The sequence below is a fragment of the Pezoporus occidentalis genome, unplaced genomic scaffold, assembly GCF_034315485.1.
Source record: "Pezoporus occidentalis ecotype Australia unplaced genomic scaffold, CSIRO_AGI_Poc_V1 ctg23, whole genome shotgun sequence".
In the NCBI taxonomy this organism is placed as follows: Eukaryota; Metazoa; Chordata; class Aves; order Psittaciformes; family Psittacidae; genus Pezoporus; species Pezoporus occidentalis.
Window position 1 is genome coordinate 5797258 of NW_026914180.1, and position 24924 is coordinate 5822181.

The window sequence follows — 24924 nt, forward strand, 5'->3', positions numbered from 1 at the left end:
CACCTATGCATAGACTGGTGTGTCCTGGAAGGGACCTTAAAGATCCCTGGAGCCTCCTCTTCTCCAGGCTGAACGAGCCCAGCTATCTCAGCCTCACAGGAGAGGTGCTCCAGCCCCCGGAGCATCTCCGTGGCCTCCTCTGCACTCGCTGAAGCTGCCGCACGTCCCTGTTGCGCTGCGGACCGCAGCTCTGCAGGCAGCGCTCCCTGCGACAGCCCTCCCGAACGCGTTTGCTGCAGGGACCGTCCGCGGTGACGGAGCTTCCTGTTTGCGGTCGCGAAGAGCTGCCGCAGTTGCCGTTGTCCGGCGCTGCTGGCGGGAGGGTGGCAGCAGCGCTTCGGTGGCACCGCGCGGGTGAGTGAAGGGCGTCGAGGCTTCTCCGAGCGCGCTTCGGCTCGCCCGGCCGTGAGAGGGGAAGCGGGAAGGGCAGCGGGGGGGATAATGCTGCGTTCTGTGCCAGGCCTCGGGTCTTAGCAACAGTGTTGGTGGTAACGGGGCCTCCGGCGCGGCTTGGTGGGGGCCTGGCCCGGCGCCGCCGCCATGCTGTACTCTGGAGCACGGGCGGCGGAGGGTCCCCAGCGGGCACGGGCGTCTCTTCTGTCTCTGAGGTTTGTCCCCAGCCGTTCGGGAGTGGCATGGCGACGGGCCCTAGACGGCCTGAGAGAGGTTTGCGTATGGGGGGGCGGCGAGAAGCACTGGCGCTTGAGGGCGGGGAGGGAGGGAGCGAATCTCCCCCGTGTGCCGCTGCTGCCTGCGGCTCAGGCCGTAACGTGGAGCGGTGAGATACAGTTCGGCCTCCCCCCGGGCCAGGTCGGATTTGTCTCCGGGTGGCTGTAAGCAGAGAAGGTCCGTGGCGGGGGAAATAAAATCCGCGTTTCGATTTCTTTTCCTTCCAGTGGTTTCAGTTACAGAAAGGTGAGGGAGCGCCTTAGATCAGCGTTTGCTCTTGATCGTGTTGAATAGGCCTTTTAGCTAGAGTCCTTTCTTTTTTCTTTTTTCTTTTTCTCGCGTGTATTGTTTTCACAGATTTGTAAACTAAACGGGCTTTTCTTTGTTCTCTGATAGAAGCAGTTTAATTAAATCCTATTCTGTGTTTATAGCTCAGAGCAGGGTCAGTAGTGAGGTTTGTTGTGGGTGAAGGCAGTACTGCTCAGGTGTTTTGAACTCACTGTTGTCAAGCTCCAAGCTGAGTTGAACATTAACGACAATGTTCTTCACCTGCCTGTGGCAATATTCGCAGGAGTTCTGAGAGGCTGGTGAGTTGGGAACTGAAGTTATTTATGACCGGTGTTCCTGACTGAAGCAGTATTTTAAGCTGTGCTGTGTTTTTACTGTCCGAGCTCTTTGTGGGCAGCTGAAAACCAGTGCTGCAGGCTTGAGCCATTCTAATGAAGGCATTAAGAAAGATTATTCAAAATACTGAGCAAATCTGTTTTGAGTTCTGATAAACTGCTCTTTTGGTTCTCATTTGTCACAGTAACATCATAGAAGCTAAATTTATAACAATGCTAATGTGCAAATGGTGAAGCTTGTGACATTGAATAGTCAGTCAGTGACCAAGTGCTGAGTTTTTAGGATATAAAGTGTCCAGAAGTGATAAGAACAAGGTGTTGAGACAGAGCGAACAGCTGGAATGAAACTGTGCTGTGTTCCTGCTTCTCTGAGGTTGCACTTATAGCTGCTTGCTCACGTTAATTTTTGTTTACTTTTTGGAGATCCTTGGTAGGAGGGATTTTATGTTCAACTGGTGCTGAAGAGCCTGATAGTTAAAGTACCGTCTAGTTCACTGGATTATGTTGTCAGGGAAGTTTTGTTTGGACATTTGTGAGTAAACGTATTTACAGATCTTGTCCATGGTTACTTTTCTGTGGGTTTTTATTTTAAACAGCCAAAATGAGAACTAGAGCGCAATACTGAAACTGTTTTCCCCTTTTGGCTCTTGTGCTGCCTTTTCAGTGGAGAACAAGAGACTGTTTGAAACTGAAGTTAATGTAGAATTTAATTTTCTTAAATAATCCCGGATATTTGAGGATAATTTTAAATTACTCTTCTTACTGGCAGTATTATTTAAACTGCAGTGTTAATTTCTCTGTCCACAAACTGCAAAGTTCCCCCTCACTCTCCATAAGATTTGTCTTTTTTAGCACTTGTGCTTTCTGACTACAGCACATTCTTACCAAAACAGTTTTTCTCTCTGGTATTTTCTTTTGTCTTTCCTAGATTGATGCAGTTTACTGATTTATCTTGGCTGGACTTTGTGAGGAAGGCTGCAAGGATTAATTTCTGTGTAACACAATTTTTAGTTAAGATAATGTGTTTTGCTGTTTATTTTTTTTAATAGACATATAAATTTCTCTACCTGCCGTATTCCTTCTTTCAACTGCTAGAAATTTTGGAATGTACATGGAGACAGGAAACAACTTACGGTAAATCACCACCTCAGTGTCAGTGATACAAAAATTCCTAATAGTGTTTGGACTGTACTGAGGAAAGAAGTACCCATGGTTTTCTTTTGAACTATAAAACTTCTGGTCTCCTGCCTCTGTATATCTGTGCTTTGTGCAGTTAGGTCTATGAACTGAGGTTATGTGACATGAAGGTTATTACTGTGTTTTACTGTGAGTCCAGAGGCACTGGAGTTCTAGTCTGGAATTGACTGCAGTGTCACATTGGGTTGGTGGTAGAGTGCAGCCACCCGTGTTAGCATGTTCTGCTCTTGTGCTGCTGGCTGTAGAGGACAGTGTATCTTGGTCAGGCCAGTATACTGGAATTGGAGACTTGAGCAGGCCATCTCTTTGTTACCATATAAATAGTGATATTTTGAATTTATTGCCTTAACTTTCAACTTAGTTGTATGAAGTTTAATGTTTTAGTTTTTTGCTCCCTAAGTAGGAAGTGCTCCATTTCTCTAATAGTACTTACGAAGAACCTTGTCAGCTGTGTCCTGAAAACATTTTCTGCCAACAGCTTTTCTTTTGTGTTGGCTTGTTTAAGGAAGGATTAGTGAGAAATTACTTAGCTTTGTCAAAAATTCTTATATCTTTTATATGAAAATGGTTTATTTCAAGATAGATTTATATTAAAACCGTAGTTAATTATATCACGAGGCTTAAGTTATTTTTTTTTTGCTTTTGATGAAATACTTCATTTGAACAGGTGTTAGATTTTTAAGTTCAGACTTAATGAAAGCATTATCCTGCTTCTGTTCATTTAACTGTTAAGAATGAAGTTCATATGCATGAATTATTTCTCTCTTACAGTTACTACTTGTAGGTGTCATTTTTTCCTGTTTGTTCCAAATAAGTGCTGAAAACCCGTAGGTATTAGTAAGGACTCACCATTTAGTAAGGATTGTAAAGCTTATATCATAAGTCTAAAGCCACTCATAGCAGCATTGCAGCCACTTTTTGTTGAATTGTTGTTAATTCTGTTGATTAGAAGAAATTCTTTTCTGTTCTTAACATCTAATCTATGACAGCCTGTCATGGTTCTGAAAAAGTAGTTGGTGCTTGCTTTAGTGTAACATTTCTTCTTGCTGGTTGGCTTAAGTAAAATTGTCTTCAAAAAGTAGTTAGGGGATGTGCGTAGAAATTTTAAACTATTTTCCCTGAAGGATCATCTGTTTGCCTGTTATAATTTGGCTGAAACTTTCTGAACCTGATCTTTGCCAGTTGAGGCTTTTGCTGTTGTTAATCACTTAATCAAACACGATTCATACATTTTTTAAAATGAGTAAGGAATAGTCTTACTTTATGTAAAATAGCCTTTTATGGTTAGTTTTAGGAGAGTGCTAGTGTTCAGATATTTATATGCCACAGTTCCAAATTTGGACACCTGAGTTGTTGTGTTTTGGAAAAATGCCCCTTTGCTCTAAGGAAAGGTTGTGAATAAGTTCCCCTTGATTTAGGGCATGCTCATAGATCAGCTAGATAAGCAGCAGAGTATTGGCCAAGAGCGTGAGAGTAGCCTCGTCACTTACCCACTTCCTTTCCTGGTTTTTGTTAGCTTGCTTACATTTCTTTGACAGACAAAGAATTTAGATTTCTTCTCCTTCCGTTTTTGGTAGATTAATTGCTTTGTAATGGATTCTTCCTTCTTGCCCTCTGAAGGCTTTCTGTGTGCCAGGCAGTAATATGGATGAAGTCCTGTAGCTAGAATCATAGAGTCATAGAATAGTTAGGGTTGGAGAGGACCTTAAGATCATCTAGTTCCACCCCCCCTGCCATGGGCAGGGACACCTCACACTAAACCATCTCGCCCAAGGCTTCGTCCAAGTTCTTGCCACAGTTGTCTCACTCCCCTTGGGAAGGAGAGGAATAGAGAGGGTTCTTTGAAACTTCTTGCCTTGAGGGGTGAGGGAGCCTTGGGCAGGTGGCTTTTTTTTTTTTGTTGTTGGTTTTTTTTTGTTGGTTTTTATTAAATAGGACTTGAACTGCAAGGTAAGGCAGTCAGCTTAGTTGCCTTTTCCCCTGCATAAACTGCATCATCTTGTATAATAATCACAGTATCCAAATCCACCCTGTTTTCTGACATAGTCTTGTGCTTACAGCAAACATCCTGTTTCTAAATTAAGCTTTTTTGAATGCTCATTTTATTACATTCATCTCACAGGAATTCTGTGGTATTATTAACATAATGAGTATTAACATTGCTATTTAAGTATATTTTATTAACTTTAATTATATGGTAAATTTACATTTTTCTGTGAAACAGTAAATTTAAGGAACCTGTGAAGTTAAACTGTGGCAGCTTTTCTAGGCTTTCTTGGGTAAGTAGAAGTTCAAAGTACTGAAGTTTTTAGTATACCGTCGTCTGTACCACATTGTACCTATATCAGGGGAAGAAAAAATGTGGGTGCATTGTTTAAATATGTTTGTCAGATTAATTCATTGCAAACTTTACATGAGTTTTTTCATTGTATTGCACTTCTCAGAGTTTTCTGGTATACGGTGTGAGCATTTTTCTGTTACCACTTGTATAGTGCTAGCGCAGTGCTGCTCATGGTTTTGCTCAGTTACGGGTGGCACATCCCAGATGCTATTGCTAGAACTGACAAAGATCTCTTCATTTTGTTTGGGAGCTGGCCATGGTTTTGGGATTTGTATAGCTTCCTGTGTGTTTGAGCTGTACTAGATAAAATGTCTTGTTGCCTGAGCAGTGCTGTGCTCTGAACAGTTGTGGTGTGAGATTTACCTTTTTCTTTTTGTAAGGGCATGGGATGACACCAGAAGGTGGTGTTTCTGTAACCAGTGTCTGTATGTTAAAACCAGTGACTGCTACAAGCCACTGAGAACTCCTTGAGCCACTGTTACAGTTGTGTCTTGGAAGCCTTGATAAATATTTAGTGCTTTATGGTTGATCTTAATTTACCCTTCTTTTAAATGGGTAGCTTGGAGAGATAATTACAATTCATGGGTTGTGTGTGAAATGTATAGCTTGTGAGCGAATTGACTGGACTTCAGATCAAATTTGTTGCTTGAAGACTGAAAATATTTGTGTATGTCTGAATTTGCTGGACTGTAAATAACAATGAACTTACTAAAGATGTCTTAAAGGTTACCTATATAAAAATTAAGAAGTACCAGAAAACTTTGAAAGTCTGTGTGTGTGTTGCTTGATGTTTGGGTGGCTCTGGATCCACAACAGTATTAATGGTATTGTAGTTTTGTTTCTGTTTGAAGGAGTGTAAAATTTCAACAAGTCCAGCTGACCTGCTGCTTTCTAATAAAATTCTTGGAATCATAGGTTTTTTAATCATAGGTTGCACTTCCCAAAGATTGAGTGTGTGCATCATCTATTAACATGCCAGAGAAGTCTCTAAATAGCTCAGTTGCTGTTGAGTAGGTCAGAGACGAGCTCAGGCTGAACTGGGATTCAGAACAGGGTATTTATTCTTGCTGTCTTGCCAGGAGGATGCAGTCCTTTTGGTACGTTCATAGAAAGCGGGACAGGTACTAGGAATTGGATGGCTATGCAACTTGCACAGGATGTTGATGACTGGCTGCTTCTGTGAATGGCACAAATCAGGGATTTGAAATTCCTTCTCTCTCTACCCAGGTGACTGCTGCTAGTCACTGAGCTGGAGCTCTTCTGGCATCTTTCAGGACTCTGTGCTGCCCCATTGCTTCATGGCCAGAAATAGATAACTTTTTCTGACTGGGCTGACTGCAAAGGTCGTGTGCCCCTTGCTGTCTGAGTTCCCTCCTGACTGATTTAAGAATTTCTTGTTTGGATACCTTCTTCCCTTCCATATTTAGTTAGGGGTGCTGCTTTGTCATCCCTGCTGGTTATGCATCTGATTACTTTCTCTCTTCTTTGTCATCTGATCTTATAAAAGTTTATAGCTCTCTAAGTTATCTGTCTTCTGTAATTCTCCTCATGCCTTTTATGTAGCTGAGGACTTTGCTGTAAAGAGTTTATGAGCCAATTTTCAAGATAACTAAACTGATCTAGCTTTGTGTTGTGCCTAAGAGGCAGGTCTCAAGCCTGGTCGTGTATACCTCATAGTTGCCTTGAGTAGGTATGAGCAGTCAGGGCTTCTGCTTGGTAGGCCAGAACAAAGCTGACTCCTCCTGTGAGGACTGAGAAATCTGTAAGGTATGGAGGCTTTTGGTTCACTTAAACAGTTGAATGTTTGATTTGTTCATGCTCCAGGGGTGAGAGAAGTTAGAGTAGCTGGTATCATCCTATAAAAATAGTACAGTTATGAACACAAGTAACTGGATTTTTGCAAGCAAACAAGGAGGCCATGAAAACAAATTCTTTTATCTGAAGTATTTCTGCTCGTTTTTCTTTCTTAGACTTTGAAGATTTTTCTGTGGTTGGAGGTGGGAAATTAACTAATGTGGGCTGGCTTCCTCTGGCTTTGCAAAAATAACCCCTTAATTTTGAGTTGCAAATTGCTTGACAGATTTAAGGTTGGAAGAAAATTTTTGTCATGCCATTTTGTTTAGGACAGTTGAGGATTTTTTTGCTTTTCATTTTGCAAGAAGGTATATGGTTTGCTTCTTTGAAATATTTAGGCATTTTCACTGTGTAGATTCCTACTAGCCTTAGAACTACTGATTTTAGTGGAAAAAGAAACCCAGCAGAAACCCCAGAAAATGCAGAAAACTTTCTTCATTTAAATACTGTGAAGATATTTTTGTGCACAATAAAAAAGTTCCTCTGCCTAAAATTGTAACACTGCCATTTATGCTTTATGGTAACTGGCAGATAGAAATAATGATTGGTCAGAGATGAACTCTTACTGTCACCTGAATGTTTAAGAGGAAAATATAAATGGTTTGTTTTCTTTAGAGAGCTGCTGGCATGTCTTAATTCCAGACTTTTGTTAGTAGCAAGTAAAAACTTAACAGTAACACACAAAAGAATATTGAAACCCCAGATACTGCTTTGAAATAATTCCTCCGTCCTTGGAGGATTTGCTTTTTAGGGTCAGAGTAATCTGTTAAGAACTGGTCATGTTGCCTCATTTTTGGTCCCAGCTTCAGATTTGTGTTATTTAGGATAGATACATCAGTGCATCTTTTGAGTCAGAACATGTAACGCTGCAGCACTAACAATCAGCTAAAGTGTTTAAAGTAGTTTATGTTGAAATCAACATGACTGCCAGTGTGCACAAGGTTCTCTAGGAAAAGATGTGATTTATTTTTTTACATCTAAGTGGGTTTTTCTACCTGCTTATTATAACTAGGAGCTTGAGGGTTGAATTTTCCCTTCAAGATATCTGCCTAAATTGACTTGCTAATGCAAGAAAAAAAGGTGAGTATAGGAAAAACACTTAATGGTATTGTATGTAGCTTCTGTGTGTTGTGGCTTCCTGCTGTTAGCTCACTGGTTTTAGGCTAGTACGTGTTGTTAGGAGGGGTTGTGGTGTCTAGCTTTAAGCATTACTTATACTAGATTTTCCCCCCTCCCCCTCCTGATTTCTCTCTGTAAACTTTGTTCTATATATGCTATTACTCATAAGGATTGGCTGCAGGATTTGATAATACATTTAACTCTTGCTAACCTTGCTCCTCACCTGTATGTCCATTGAGCTCTTCTAATCATTGCTTGGCAAACAACAAAACTAAGCAGGCTAGCTGCTAGCAAATATTCTGGTATATTGTTGCTAATCTCCTTGTTTACATATTGAACCTTGCCATTACTGTGCTAGAATTTGTGTTAGTTTTAATGCATGTCTCCCAACGTCCCTTGGTGTTGGTCACAAAATTACTATACCCTTACAGTTTTTTTCAGTGAGGTTTCTTCAAAGGGCAGAATAATTAGAGGTCTCTTCACCTGCTACACTTTAATTTTGTGTTTGTGGGACAGTATTTTTAACTAGATTGCTAAAACCACCCAACTTCTAAATGCATGTAGCTCCTCCCTACATACACATCTTTAAGTAGTCTGGAGGGGGAAGGTAGCATGGCAGGGTATTTCTTAAACTGGTTTTGCCATTTGAGGAAATGTGTGTGTAACCACATCCCTAAATAAAGCTCATTAATCTTTAACTTAGAACAGCAATGAATTTTGAAGATGTACCAGTTCATTTTAAACGGAAGTCTCTCTGGATGTTGAAAGATACATGTAATACTAGTACAGTAAACTAATTTCAGAATATTTTACTGGGCTATATCATGATTGATTCTTTCAGTATTTGTATGAAATACAGTGAAAATGAGACTTTGCCTGGGCTGAAATTAAAAACACTGAATGACTTGAGGGAGGAGTGTTTTAAATGAATTTCTATTCTTGATGCACAGATTAAGAAAATGTGACTAATACATTGCTGTATTGTTATATTTGTTTATGTTTGTGAGACTTTGCTGGCAGTGAGTTAATTCATTGTAAAAGTTGGTGTTGCCTTGTTCAAAAAAAACTTGAAACAGCAGCAGTGGTAGGATGGAAAGTTGGTTGGAAGCTTGGCCAGAATGGAGACTTGTTGCAGTGGTGGGAAGAAGAAGCCTCTGCATGAAGACATGAAATGTTCTTGACATTTTTAGAAAGATTCTTCTGTCTTTGTGGTACTCTAGTTGAAGTAACTGTTAGTATAACTGGTCTTTAACTCTTGATATTGACAAGAAACAATCAGTATTTGAGTAGGGCAAATGCTTTTAGCTTGTAGGTTTCTTAGGACTCCTGTGAAAACTTCATTCTTTTAAACACAAGGTGCTTCTCTTCTGTTGGTTGGTTAACCTTGTAGTTTGAGCAGTCTTGCCTGGCTGTGTGCTTTATGTTGGTAATCATACAGAAAGTAAATGGAATTCAGTAGCTGTGCGAATTTTCAGTCAGTGTTTGAGTAGGTGAAATTTTAGATGTCTAAGACCTGCATGTACCTTGTGGTTTTGTAGGAAGCATCTCAGTGGAAGTAATGTTCTGAAGAGTAGATGTGAAAGATGTGGCCCTTTGTTTATGTGCTTAAGACATGACATGGGTGTCAGAGAGGACAAAGTATAAATGATACATGGTTTCTTCTGCATTGTTATTAATGTATATATCAAGATGGTGACGCACTGTACTTAGTCTTCTTCAGGAGCTTGCTGTTTACTGCTATGTCTGTGCACTGTGATTTAGGGGGATTCAGTAGCATAAAAATCGGAACAACAGTAATCGCGAATGTCTTTTATTTTTTTGACTTTGGAACATTTGAATTTCTAACAGCCAGCAGCTCCCAGATCAGGTTTGCTACTGAAAGATACTACTCTCCTACCTGACTTCTGTGAAGTAGCGTTACTGGACAAGCTTAACTTACAAAATCTTGTTATTACAGGACTTGAAAGGCTCAGCTGTTAAGAAGACGACTACTGAAACATGGTGGATTATTATGAAGTTCTGGGAGTGCAGAAGCATGCCTCAGCAGAAGATATTAAAAAAGCGTAAGTATAACTAGCATATATTTAATTGATGTTGTGTATTTTAAGGAACAAGTATAATATTGTTTATAGATTCTCACTTTGAGGTTAATACTAGGATGTGAGTTTAGTCATCTGAGGTGATAGCTTTGCTAACAGAGAAATCTTCAGTGTTCTGAAGAAAAAGCACTTGCTTGTTTTTATGAAATTAGGAAAAGAAACTTGAGTACTGCTGAAGTGAGAATGTTGTCAGTCATTGGATTTTTATCACTGTTAAGTACATTTCTGTATAAGTGTGCTTCCAAACTTGATCTGGTACAGACAGTGTCAGTCCCTTGTTTGGCTGGATTGCATTAAGTAGGCCTCCCCTCTGTTTGCAGAGATGCTTTTACAAAGTTATTAACAAGCATTTGGCACGTTGCTCTTTGTTAACGTGAGGTCTGGTTTCTGTGTGCTTAGATTTGGATGGACTAAACATCAGTTAGTATTCCTCCCTCTCCACCCCCCATGTTAAATTAGGAGAGTTCAAAGGAATTGCATACTGTTCTTCATTTAGATTTACTGTTTATGTGTTGTTTTAAGGTGGATGTTCCTAACATTTTCAGAAAATGCCATTTACTTTTCAGAAAACAGCTGGAAGGAGCTCATATTTGTAGTTCTCATTTTTAGTGTGCTAAAACTGTTTGACAGCGAGTTGCAGTTTCAAGTGACCTGAAAATACTGTGTTTCAGTTTTGCCTTCTCCAATATTCTAAACTTAATTAACCAAATTAGTGCATGGAAGCTTGATTTATGTGGGTTTTTTCTTTCTTCCATTTTTATTTTGCAAATAGCTGCACATGCTACTTTGCTAGCTCAAATGTTCAGGCTGTGTTATTGCATGACTCAATGTAAAACACTCCAACTTAAGTGCAAGGTTAGCTTTGCTGCTTCAGGTTGAGCACTCTGTCTAAAATATTTCATTTGAGAATAGAAAGCATGTGCAGATGTAGCACTGATGTGACTGATGTTAGGCTGCTGCCAGAGTTTGGTATCAGGGTACTCCTGGAACATTATTGTCTTTCTCTGTGCCAGAAGAGTACTCTTGATGCTTCCCATGGTTGACTGTAGTATTAAATAAATATGGAGCTCTAAGGAGAAGCCCATAGCTGAAATGTTACACGATGTTTTTCTGAGACCCGCCAGATATTGATTGGAAACACACAGGAATATTCTCAAAACAGCTAAAGAACCCCAAACCCACTTTTTTATTTCTGGTTTGTTTGTTTGTTTTTTTTAATAAAATCTGACTAGATGGCTCTCGGTGTACCTGTAGAAACTGTTGGTGCTGGTTTAGATGCCAGATACAAAGCACTGGGGAATTTCTAAATGTTTTAATCCCTCACAACTTGTTTGAAACATTTTGTATTTATCTGTATAGTATATGCATTCATTTCAGAATAAAATACTTTATTTTCCTTCCATTTAGATACCGTAAATTGGCGCTAAAATGGCACCCTGATAAAAATCCAGACAATAAAGAAGAGGCAGAACGGCAGTTTAAACAAGTAGCGGAGGCCTATGAAGTTTTGTCAGATGGTAAGTATTTTAAAAGGGCTCTTGCCTCTCTATAGCCTGGTTAACAGACCAAAAGTGCTGGTGTATGATGCTTTAAAGGGATATTGTAACTTTGGTTTACCATCCAGCTCAAATACTTCCCTTTCAAAAGAAAGGAGAGATAAAGAAACTTGCAGGTAAGATAGAATAAGCAGAAATTTCTTCTAGAAATCGAGATCTTGTTTGCCAGGCCCTCTTCAGAAATTTCTGAATCTGAATACTGAGTCATTTTCATCTTGGGAGGTGAAGCCAGTGTTACCATCAGTAAGGGGTAATGATGTTGTTTATCCAATGAAAGTCAGGCTAGACAGGCTCTGAAGTATCTGCTGCTGGGTCTGCTGCCTCTATTTCTTATTACAGTAAACTAGTCTTGACAAAGCCCAAGCATACTGTAAACCTTGCTGAAAATTTGGATTGCTTTTGGGGGAATTCCATAAATTCAGTCCTCAGTGGTACTGAGGAGAGTATTAATTTTGCATTGTTCAGGAAAAGTTGTTTAGCTTCACCTATGTGGTATAGGAATTCAGCTTAATGGTTCACCCCTGTCTTTTTGCTTGGAGAAGGCATCATTAATTTGTGCTGATATTCTGGCAAAAGCAGCCTGAATCATAACAAAGTGACTTTGATTATTTTTCCCCTGTAATTGACTGCAGCTGTCTATGCTATTTCTGAAGTGTCCTTGATTTCACCTGAGACCAGTGAGCAAGGGAAAGCTATATTTAAAGTGCTAGCAGCATCTAGATTATCTTTCAGAATTTGGCCTTGTTTATCAAGCTGTACACCCACTTTTTTTTTGGGTTGTTTTTGATATGTAATTGACATCGTAGAAAGAGAATTTAGTTTGTCAGTTCATTGTATCTTTGTCATCTAGAGTAATTTAACCTTCTTATGCAATTTTTTTATTTTAAGCAAGATAAAAATAGGATCCTGGTCTGGTTGCTTTACAGATCTTAAAGCTCTGTGGAAAGACTACACTGCTAGAATTTTAAAACATCTTCTAAAAATGCTGCCTGGTTTTGGATCTAGACCAAATCCTAAGTTACTGGTGTCTTGACAATCATTTGTGCAGCAGGGATATCTGAATCCTGAGCCATGTAGTTGAGAGGCAATCAACTGTTCTGCAGACTTAATGAAATTTTCTGATGCTATTACGGGCTTGAATGGATACAAATTTCTGGCAGAAGAATAGTTTTGTAAGGGGTTACATAAGCAAAGAATACTGAAATTGGGTGATCATAGAACACGCTTCCCTTGTGGTTTCAAGAACGTTACAGTTTTCAAGATGAACTTCAGGCTTTGTGAGCCTTCAGATTGTCTGTGCTGTTTCCTGTTCCTTCTGTCAGTTTGTCTGCCTTACTGCTTTGGTCTCTTTACATTGGTGGGTAGGGTAACATCTTCTCTTTAAAATTACTTTCCAGAAAGGCAATATAGATAATGTACCAAGCTTTGCTGGGGGTGTTGGGGGGGATCCTATTGCAAGTTTCCATTATTTGAAGATGGTGCCCAGTATATAAAATTTTAATCCCTGTTAGGTGTATTTTACTTTTCAGCAACTGTTTGAGGTAACTGCATGTTATTTCAATGCTGCTATTCAAATTTCAAAAGCATCTTTCACTAAGGAGTTTCCAGTCGGAATAGGATGTTAATATTAGGAGTCTGAAATCAGATGCCCCTACTATTTTTTTGGCTGCTTCTATGCCACTGCAAGCAAAATAACTGACTGTCTGCCTCAGTAAGCTCTTCAGGTTCCCTTCCAGAAACAACAGAGCAGTCTTATCTTCTGTAATAACGTAGAATTATTTTTTTCCCTTTTCTCATGACTGCTGGAAGGCTGGTCTGCAGTGAAATTAAGAGCAAGCCGTTCCCTGCCTTCAGAAATCATAGAAAGCTAGCAGTTTGAGTCACATCCTTCCATGGCATTTTTTTTAACATCATGTCATTCCCCTTTAATAAACTAGAAGTGATTATAATTAATTTGAGGTCTTTTGCGATCACTCGTACAAACACTGTCCTTCATTCTCATAGCTCTGTTACAATGGGCTTGATCTTGTGCAATAGGAAGAAAAAGAGGCAGTGATTGAGGCTTATAACAAGGGAAATTCCAGTTGGGTAGAAGGAAGACAATGCTAACAGTGAGAGTGCTTGAGCCTGGGACTGTTTTCCAGAGAGACTGTGGAATCTTTTCTTAGAGATAGAGATCAGGGCTTTATCCAGGCAAGTTCTAACCAACTTTGAGATTTGACTGCAGTGTTCTTGTTTTAAAGGCAAGCTTCCTTGTGAAGTTTGTCCTTATACCTCCTTTTTTTTTTCTTTTTTTTTTTATTCAACAGGATCAGAGCTTCTGCAATTAAATGGTAGTAAGTCCTAAGGTTTAGTATCTGTTCTTTTTGAGCCTAAATTGCTTTGGCAATTCTCAGTAAAAATGTTTGCCCAGGTACATGACAGAACTGTCTCAGACAAACTAGCTTTGAGAAATGTATAGCTGAGTATACCGGTTACATATTTCTGTTGTTTTTTTTTGTTGTGTTTTGTTGTTGGGTTTTTTTCTTTTCCAAATTCAGTGTGCCTGTTTACTGACATATACAACTTCTCCTTGTAGCTAGAAAACGTGAGCTCTATGACAGATACGGAAAAGAAGGCTTAATAAATGGAGGTGGAGGTATGTTGACAATTGCCAGTTCTTTGCTTTCTTTGTTCTGGTGGAAAGCCATTTTCTGCAGCTTTCTTTCAAGACAGGAATCTGGAAATGCCTGTACTAAGGCCTAAAATGTAACCTTGTGAAAACGGAAATGACAGTTGTTTTTGCAGTTTTTCTTGTTGTAGTAAAAGGTATTACTGATATCTGTAAACAGAGACAAGGCAATTAGTGATGAGAAGTGTTGTCTGGACTTTATACCTGAAAGGGAAAGAGAAATTTTAAAGATGGGTTTATATCTCTAAATGATTCAAATACCATACAGACCTGAACTTTCTTGTTAGTAAGAATGTGTGAGGGTAAATGAAATTTAACATCTTTTGCAGGTGGAAATCATCACGATAATCCATTTGAATTTGGATTTACATTCCGTAACCCAGAAGATGTGTTCAGGGAGTTTTTTGGTGGAAGGGACCCCTTTTCATTTGACTTCTTTGGTAAGTAATCCACCTGGTTTAGTTATGTTTATCTAAAATGGGCTAAAACTTTACTCTTGCAGAACAAATATAGCTAATGCAGCTTTATTAGAAATAGCTCTGAGAACTGCAGGTAAACAGTGGGCATTTTGTTAGATTTAAAATGTTTATTTCCTACCTGTTTGTTCTTGTTTTATTTGATAGTACAGAACAGGTATGTTTTGTTGGAAGTCGTGGTTTAAAAAGCCATAAAATTGTGAGTGCTGTGTCTCTAGGTTGGAAGGAACCATTCAACATTCAATATGCTGAAATTCCCTTTAGAGAATTTGACTGGGTGAACTTAATTTGTTGAATTTGATCTGTTTTTATTTGTAAATATTTAATGTAGCTTTTAGAGGTTCTGAACTGGACAGGTTAACTGTAACTCTTGCACCGTAGCTCTCGGCTTGAACTTGGATGGTTGAAGGAAAGATTTTTCTTGTATCAAAACAAGAACAACTGCAAACGTAATGTAGGTGATACTCTCCCAAATTCATGGTACATGTTTGCTTGGGGGATAGAGCCCCTTAAGGCTCAGGTAGCTTAAGTAGTTCTTGAAGCCTTGATGCGTCATTTAGTTAAAGGAGAAACAGTGTGATAAAATTGTCAAAGTGATCTTATTACCATAGTGCTGATGGTCCTTTGGCTTGTGATGTCGCTTACTGTAGCGTATTGAAAGCCTATTCAGGTGTTGCAGTTCTTATGAAATCACTGTGTATGTTCTACTGCATAAAATGCTGACGTAGAAAGTGGAACAGATCCTGTGTTCAGTATTTACTTAAAGTAGTCTCATATTGAAAACTGCAAGAAGTGTACGTGAAAAGCAAAGCTCTTCCTATTCCGTGCCTTGATACTGTTTAATCTCTATAACAATGTATGAAGATGCTTTAATATTTTCAAAGAATTTTTTATCTTTGCTGGCAGCATGAAGGGGCTAATTCAACTAAGGTTCTAATTACCTTTCTGTAGTTTGCTATTCAGGGTTCATCAGTTGTTGGGTGACTAGTGAAGAATTAGAAAAGGGGTTGAAGTGCTAGAGGATTAATTCAGTAGAATGTTAGTTGATGAATTACATGAGTAACTAGAGGAAGAATCTGGTAAAGGATAAGCAGTAGAACTTGAGCAGTTAGATCCAGCAGCAAATCAGAAGTAGTAAAGTGCAGATTGGAGGAAGCATCTAACAAAATACTGATGAATGGAAACAGGGGCTGAGGTGGGGTGTTGCAGCTTTTTGCTGCCTTCACTGAATGATGATTTCCATTTAGATGAGTGCTTTCAGCACTGGTTAGGCCACATCTGTAGTATTGTGTCCAGTTCTCGGCTCCCCAAGACAAGAGACAGAGCTACGGGATAGAGTCCAGTGAAGGGCCGCTAAGACAGTTAAGGGACTGGCGCTCACCACATGGAGATGCCACTACTGCCAGAGTTCCTGGGATATTGCAGCTACTTCACCCGCTCCTGTAGAGGAATAGTGATACATCTTACCCTGTGGAAGCAGTGGATATAACGACATTCCTCAATGGTGACATTGAGGCATGCTTCCACAAACATTCTCCCCCTGTTTAACACCCAAATTTATTTACTCAAAAGCAGGTTACCTACTTAATGTAGTCCTAAAACCTGTGTTGAGCTTTAGATTCTGAGTAAAAGCTCTTGGAACTTTTTTTGACAGAAAGCTTCTAAGTGAGCGCTTTTTTTTTTTCTCTTTAAGATGCTTCAGACATTCTTTGATATGGCGAAGTGTGACTCAAAACAATTTTCCCACAGCTTTGTATAAAAAGTGTCCACAACAATCTCTCCATTTATGCAGATGTTTAAGATAGTCCAAAGTGAAAATATAGGGCCTTTCAGCTGAACATAGTGCATTTGCTAATGCCAAAAGCAAGCAGTAGAATTGTGTGTGTAAGTGGTTGGTGAACCAGAGCCCTTGTAGCTTCTGCTGTGTTGAAACACCCACAGCTGGTGGGACAGCTTTTGTCCTGAAGAATAAGAGAATTCATCTAATAAAAAAGAGTTTTCAACTTTTAATTTTCTGTGGAACTAGTGACCTTTTAAAGAGCTACTCAGGTTATAATTGGTTTTATAAGCAGCTGAATAAGGACTGAGGTCATGCTTTTTAGAATGTGCACTGGTGGAATCAAAGATGAAATTGAATATATGCTTTGAAATGTTTACACCTTTTATACAGTTTGAAGTAGTATGTACTGAGGCACATAGACTGCAGGTGGGACTCTCTCTATCCTGATTGCCATTGAATATGTAAAAAGAACACCATTCAGAAGCATAATCCCTATAAATTAAGCAGTGTGAAGAATTCTTAAAGTTGTGCCATGAATCAAGTCTGTTAAACTCCACTGAGCTGTGTTGCACTGCGATTGCAGTTACAGAAAGTTTTCTTTATGAACAGAGGCATCTTTATTCATCTGTAAAAAAGAGGAGAATGTATGAAGATTTCTGTGGTGATTTGTAACTGAGTCCCTTCAGACTTCTCAAATAAAAATTTATAATTCTGTTGAAGACAGCTCTTAACAATTCCACATTGAGCAAAGTTAATGTTACGTGCTTTGTGTTGCACTGAAATTAACTCAGCCCATCACAGTCTTCACTGGTTTTCAGGCTAATTGTTTGGGAAAAGAAGGGTGTATGAAGGCTGGTACGTCTAAAAACTTGTTCTGATAAGGTAACAGATGGTTAACTCAGCTTTAGAGGTGTGCACTTGCTTTCTGTAACAGCTGGTTACAGCAGAATCTGCTTTTTCCTAGTGATCTCTTCCAGTGATAGTTTTTAGTTTCTTTGAGATAGGTGAATGGTAAGCCTTGTAACAGAAGAAAAGGTAATGCTTCCTATGCAGTACTACTCTTTATACTGTAATGTACTACCTTGAAATATCAGTGCCTGGTTAGATGGTAAGCAGCACTCTCTACCTTACACAGCTGTCCTTTGATGTGAAAACTGACGCTTTAGTCTTCATAAAGGGATTGATTTCTCATTTCTGTAAGCTTGTTTTATATTTAAACTATCTGACTATATATGGTGCTTGCCTTTATTTGGTTAATTTGTATTGCAGGTAGTGTTCTGTTCGTATTTTACTTGTAAACTTTTCAAGAATGTTCTGCTGCTGTATTTTAACAGTTCATAGGGATCCTGATGTTACCACTGTTAAGGGAGGTATATTGATTAAATTAAAGACTGCTGCTTCAGGGACTGTGAGGAACAGAAACTGATGTGTTTTCACATAGGAAAAAATGCTTGACATTGATTCTGGGCTGTTAAAGAATTGACTCGGTTTTGGTTTAGAGGCTTTTCAGATTCTCACTTCAAGAAGAGGTTATATGTTGGAAGGGATTATCAGTAAGGAATTGCATTGGAAGATGGAATGGTTATCATGAGAGCATAGCATTAACCATTAGTGGTTCAACTCAAGTAGTTCATTTCACTAGTAGTTCAAGCAGCTCTTTAAGTAGTTGTATACATTGAGCTTCATATACACATCTGATGACATTTGAGATGGTTTAGGGTATTTGAGATGCCTGAGTAATTTTTGTATGGGCTCAGGACCTACAGCAGACCAGTATTTACCAGAAGCAGTATTAGAAGCTTGTTAGGCTGTTGCAGGACATTTCAAAGAGCTTTAGATGCCTGTATATCTAGTTCAATGAATCCCACAAGGAACCATGCTTTAATCCATGGTAAAATATGTTAACAATGTGATGTGGTAAATTGCTCTAGATGGATGGTCCCTCTGGACTTTGTCTGAGAGAAGACTTTGTGGAGTCTCTTTTCAACATAGATCATAATCTTGACAGTTTTGCTAGAGTTCCTAAACTCTTTAATATTCTCAGTGTACCTTCTGAGATGGTATTTTATAAAAATGTCCTGTTTTTTTTTCTTAGTTTGTGAAGTAGAACTCGCAATGTATTTAAATTTAAGACCAGCTGATGTGTATAAACCCGTATACATTTTTTGGAGTTTTCCCTGGGGAATTCTGGTTACCTGGTTTATGTGGTACTTAAATCTATACTCCTGGAAACCACAGGTAAAATAAATCTTAACACCTTATAGCTAGCTAGATATAAATATTTGTCACAGAGAATGTCAACTAGCTAGCTATTTGTGTAGCTTGGTACTGCAGATTGACTATTGTAATATTGATTACCGTAATGCTTATGCTCTATTAGATGTAAAGAATAGTTAGTGACTTTAAGCATCCAGGCTAAAAAGTCTTCACCTAATGAGAAAGGGGAAAATCTGTGTGCAGTAATTGTTGCAAACTATTTTACATGATCCGTGTTTTGGGTTGTTCAGGAATGGAATAGCTTCATCAGCCTTTTTGTCTCAAGGACAGAAAGTTGTCTCAGTAGGGCACAAGCTTCCATCATGGTTTCAATCCATATGTAATCCCATGTCTGATAATTACAATGTTCAGGAGTTCTAATGCAAAATGCATTTGTTAGTCTAATGGATTCTTAAAACAGAAAATGGAGCTGGCTTTCAATTAAAGCTGTATTGCACAACATTGACCTCTTTGTAATTAATCTTTTTGTTGACATAAATTTGCAGCTTTTGGTGCAATTCATGAAGTCCTTAGAGATTTGCATGTTCATTCATTGCTTTGGTATGAATGTACACAGTAGTATTTTGTAAGCATGGGTCTTGGATCATGATTACTCATGGAATGGTCACAATCTCACTACTATGAGTTTCTCAGAAATTACTTGGTAGGTTTGAAGAAGGCTTTTGGAACACAGTAATTGTCTCACCCAGACAGCATTATCAAACAGTAATAGGTAATGGTGTGGCACAGTGGGTAACTAAGCTAATACTTAGCTTTTGCTGCCAAAAGGGAGGAGCCCCTGCTCCAAATCATCATGTCTGTCTTAGAACTTAGTCTTTGACCATTAAATACATTGAGAAGCTGTTTGATAGCACATTGGCCTAAGAGGAGGTTTGTCCTTGGCATCCTGAGCTAGTTCAGGTTATTAGTCCCCAAGAAAATAGTTTGGTTTTGTTTTCTTGGATGGCAAGGTGGTTGAATTGGTCAGAGGACAAATGCTGAATGCAGCACAAGGAGAGCAGGACATACAATGTTAATGGAAGATTTCTGTTTCCAAGGTGTGCTTGAACATTTGGGCATTGATTTGGTAAATATGAAACTCTGGTTAGAGTTGGACTTACCATTATTACAAGGATGCTAGAGTACAGTATAGATAGCATTCAGAGGTCATGTTTAAGTCTCTTTTTTTTCTAGGAAATTACTAATCCCAGGATCTCTGCTGTGTATCATTAGAAAGACTTTCAAGTGCTTCTGCAGATGAACATTCTTAAATAAGTGGGGCAAACATCTATTTGACATCTAATTTGTGGAAGTAAGCAATGATAAAAGACCATGTTGTAAAACATTTTAGGCGGGTGAATCAGTAGTACTTGCAGCAGCATCTTGGTGTCTTTTCTGAGTAAGTGGCATCAACAGTATGCTTGTTTTGCAGTTAAGGAAGAAAATATTTCCATGTGAAAGTGCTTACAGGTTTCTGCAGCATGCCCAGTTCTGATGATGCAGGTTTTTGTACCTGTTTACTCCAGAGCTGTATCCTGAGATTCTGTGTCTATTGCAAATCTGCATCTTTGAAACTTTTTTCCAAATAGGAGGCAAGATAAAAACACCTACTCCCAGAATTCTGCTTTATTCTATGTAGCATGTATCTATAGCGCTTTGCATGAACACATTATTCAAACCCACATTTCAGACTCTACTGGCATGATGTTACTTATAGTATGCTTTTGATATAACAGTTATGGCAGGCAAGCAGGCTATGCTGTCTTTGCTTACTGAAACATGGGAGGCTGTAATAATGGCATTGAGTTTGACTGCCTCCTTAATGTAGGGGCTGAGCAGCCTTGCAACATTATTCTGCTCAGTGCGTGGCAGCTCCAGTGTCATCCTCCTGCATCTGCAGTGAGGGCATTCAGCTTGTGTGTTGTTTTTTGGCTTCTTCATGCTGTCTTCTTTGTAACCAGCAGTTGCTTTTATGGTCATACTGAACTTCAGCAAAGGATCAATTAGCTGAACTTGTGTTCATCTGGAGATGCTGTTTTCAGTTTATCTGTTCTTGATCTGGTTCCCCAGGCAGCTGCCAGGGTGCAAGTGTTATTGTAGAAGTGATAGATGTAGGGAATATGGCACTTTTAGTTTATTGGGAATAATGCCTTAGATTGGTTTCACTGAGTTGTGCATTGCTTCAAATGTAGATAATCTGGGGTTTACTTCCTTTCCGTGCCTATTGTATGGTGCTTTCCAGCCCACTTTCTTTCAAATACATCAGTCTTGCCAGTAGTGACTCAGATTAGGTCATGGATGTGACAGAAAGCTAACAACTTGGTGTTTTCTTTTGGATGGTGAATTAATGTGACATTAGTCTAGCATTTCAGTTTTCTGATGCTTTTGAGTTGTGTAGTATTTACATAGTATTTTCCCTTTTTATAAAGGTTTCCACTTGAGGGTTGTATTTTGTTTTGTGGGTTTTTTTTTTTGTTTTTTTTTTCAGTTTTCTGATGTGCTTCTAACAATAAGAAAATTAAGCACCAAAATTACTATCATAAGAGGATTTATTAAAAAAAAACAACCCACAATACCCTGATATTTTGTTATTCACTGTGTTGGATGGTTTTAGCCAAATGGTTCTGTGTGCAAGATTATAATGCATGGGAAGGTTCTGCAAAATCACAATAATAGATTTATCAAACTGAAATGTTTTGCTGCGTCATACTGTTAGTTATCCTAATTTAAGGACTAAAAGCATAAACAGGGTCTGAGTATTTGTGAAGTTGCTGTATTAATGTGTATTTGGTGGTGGATAAAACAAGTGATAATGCAGAAGCTTTGTGGTGCCTTCTCTTTTCTGTTTCTGGCTTTCTTCCCCCCCCCCCCCCCCCCATGCTGTACCTCGATGACTGTCAGGATAGTAAGGAACATTGCCTCAGGAAAGTCCTACCCATTTTCCTGTCTATGGACAATCCATCTTGCTGAGAATTCTGCAGAAGAGTGGTTAGAGTATCTTCTTTGCTGGAGAATTACTAGCAGGGCTGCTAATGGAAATCACCTGAGGCTAGAACATTTACTAATACCAAGTGCTCACCTCTTTTGTTAGTGTGTAGGATTGCCAAAGGCTAATAAGGCACATCCAAGTCTCACTTAGTTGGTTTTTTTTTTTTTTTCTGTGGCTAGGAATAGGCAATAATCCATTTAGAAACTGGGTTGATAGCAGGGATCTCTAGGAGGCCCTTTGGTCCTCCCTTAAAAAGCTTTTGTGGTTTGCTGCTGTTGCGCTGAGGAGAGATTCACTTGTAGAATAAGCTGATGTACTGTTGGGGGCTTAAAACCTCAAAGTTGGTGGGTTGTTTTGTTTTTATTTGAACTCCAGGTAACAAGAAAAATGGGCTATAAATAGAAAGCTTAACAGTGGGAGTAACATAATATAGATCGTTTCTACACGTGAGTGAATGACCTTCATAACTAATTTATGAGTCACTCCAGCAAGAATAAATTGGAGTACAAAACAATTAACTTCAGTGGCTTTACTTGCTAGCTGATACCATAGACTGACAAAAAAACCCACCTTGTTTTGTTTTCAGAACATTAGTAGAAAACAGCTTTCAGATACTTCTAGTAGTAATTATTTTCTTAGGGAGATGTGATAAAGTAAAAAAGGATTGCTTATGTAGGTGCCTGGTGTCCTCTCCCCTTCCCCCCTTTTTTTTTTTTTTTGAAGAGACTATTGTCTTTATGATGGGGATGAAACAACAGCTGTTGTGAATGACATAACAGTTGTACTTGAATTTGAAATGTCATTTTATCTATGACTCCCTTTATTTATCCTCTCTTTCCCCTGCTTGGTGGGGACTGAATGCTACTTTGAGACACTGTGTAAACCTTCCTACTTTCTTGCCTAAATGTGCATCAGAATACGTGTTTGATGTACCTATTGTGGCAGGTGTTAAAATAAACACTTTGAACACTAAGATTGTAAGTAATCAATTCCAGACTGCTGTTTTTGTATCTCACTAAGTGATATAACCTATCTGGAAGTTACTTTTTAAAGATCTCATTGTGGTGATCCACAATAAATCTTGAATGGAATTAAGCTAGACGGTTCAGGTACCTGTGTGCAATATTTTAAGAGTCATTAAATTTAAATTCTAGGAGTTTAATCTGTAATGCTACTCTTTATAGCCTGGAAAAACTTAGTCTGACAGCAGGGAGTGTAGAACTGCTGAATGATTTGCCTTATGGTGGCTTGTTGTGTAAGGTATCATGATTATGCGTCTGAGCAGTGTTAAGTCTGTCAAATGCTAACTGACTGGACATGGTTAGCCTCAGATACTGATTTAATTTTGAACATACCTCCACCGTATTATGCAATATGAACATATTATGGAAACAATATTTTAATTATATGTAATAAATAATTCTACAAATAAATTGTAAAATAGAAATATGTATATAATACATGCAATATTAATATGAATACATTATAAAAGAATAATAATACATATGTATAATGCTTTTGTAGCTCTTGCCACTTCTATTTTACTGAAAAATGTTCGATTGTTTACATCAGGTTTACTGTTCTTTTTTTAAATACTAAACACCTAAAACACAGAAATAGACCACTCTTTATAATTATTTTTGGGTCCAAAAGAGACAGAATTTAGTCCAGAAGGAGTTACCTTGGATTCTTCAGTTGCATCAGACATTTTGAAGGCTGAATCTTAAATAATGCAAACTTATTTTTTATGAATTTCTAATGTTTAAATACAGAATCGCTCAGTAATAGTGACCTCTTAAATGCTGTCCTCTGTTTTGCAGAAGACCCTTTTGAGGACTTCTTTGGCGGCAGGAGGGGTCCAAGGGGGAGCAGAAGCAGAGGTGGTGGATCATTCTTCTCTGCCTTTGGTGGATTCCCTGCTTTTGGAAGTGGCTTTTCTTCATTTGACACAGGTAAATATCACAACAAGGAATGCAGTTTTGGTACACAAAGGATCTCAATATAATAATCTGAATACTTTTTTAAAAAACTTGCCTTCACTCGGGAAATTGAGGCTGCACTTTATCTGCTCTCTGTAAAGTCTGTATGTGAACAAAGGTATTGTTAAAATATTTGTTCTACCTAAAAATTCACGAGAAGTGAACAGACCTCTAAAAGGTAGAACTTTGTTCTTAATTTTGGTGCTGTGGTTTCTATATAGCTTTAGATTTGTTTGTATTCTGTTTGGTTTTAGGTGTTGGGGATTTGGTGGCTATTACTTAAGGTCTTAAAAATACGCTCTTAGAATGTATGGTAGTACTTAGTTCAGTCTGAATGCAGGTGTCTATATCTGAGGTTGGTGAGAGCTGTTGATACTCTGTGTCCTTTCAATTATTAAGATTCTGGATATTAGTTGGGATGCTAATGATGGAATACTTGTTCTGTCTGCTAGCTCAACAGAATCCCAACATTTAAAGCAAAAAAACAGATGAATTAAAGTTACCAGCTTTACCTTAGTGGATAGAATGAGACAGTGGTTGAGTTCAGCAAGCAGGCTTGAATGCCTTTTCTTCAGGAGAGAAGATGAGGAATGGTTTTTGCATGATGCTGTCGATTTGGAATTGGAACTATGGGTCCATATGGGAGAAGTCGATGGGTCTGGAGCTATGTTTTTATTCTCACACTGGTGTTTAATGGCATCTAGTCACTGGTGCTGTGTTGATTTGTATCCCATGGTCATGCAGAAATGTGTTTTTAGTCACATACCTTCTTTCTTAATAGGTTTTACTTCGTTTGGCTCGCTGGGACATGGAGGCCTTACTTCGTTCTCCTCTACGTCATTTGGTGGTGGTGGGCTGGGTAACTTCAAATCAGTATCAACTTCAACTAAAATAGTTAATGGCAGAAAAATTACTACAAAGAGGTATGTGATAAAAATATTTCTATGAAACGATAGTAACTATAAATACATGCATATAAGTATACTATATGTATATGCACGTAAATATACTGATAACGTGTGTATTTTTACTTTTGCTGTTGTGGTCATCACATTACTTGGATTTCTCTGCTTAAATTTTTGAGAAGTTCTATTTGTTCTCTGAGTTTTCTTAGCATTGCTGAGTTACTTAAAGCTGTAGCCTGTGAAAAACAGGAAAGACGGTGTTTTTTTGTCTAAACTCTTCATAGTTGAAGAGGGTTTAGATGTGTAAAACATGCTTTCAGAGCTGCCCTTGTGAAAAATGAAGCTTGCAACTTGTTTGCTGTTAGAAAGAGACCAGGCAATGGAATTCTTCCTGACTTTCAGAACCTCCG

At 38.7% G+C, this 24924-nt stretch overlaps 1 protein-coding gene across 2 annotated transcripts in view; it reads left to right on the plus strand.

The window, feature by feature from the left end:
* Positions 1 to 232: 232 nt before the first annotated feature.
* Positions 233 to 24924, plus strand: part of DNAJB6 (DnaJ heat shock protein family (Hsp40) member B6) — a 56362-nt gene continuing 31670 nt past the window's right edge. Inside the window, exons 1-7 of one of the 2 annotated variants that reach the window (XM_062621493.1) lie at positions 233 to 354; positions 9761 to 9866; positions 11310 to 11419; positions 14037 to 14096; positions 14459 to 14569; positions 23451 to 23582; positions 24391 to 24532. In XM_062621493.1, coding sequence (XP_062477477.1) covers positions 9802 to 9866; positions 11310 to 11419; positions 14037 to 14096; positions 14459 to 14569; positions 23451 to 23582; positions 24391 to 24532 — 620 coding nt within the window. In that variant the 5' untranslated portion in view covers positions 233 to 354; positions 9761 to 9801. Of the gene's footprint in view, positions 355 to 9760; positions 9867 to 11309; positions 11420 to 14036; positions 14097 to 14458; positions 14570 to 23450; positions 23583 to 24390; positions 24533 to 24924 lie in introns of those variants that run through there. The other variant, XM_062621494.1, reaches the window with a different exon arrangement.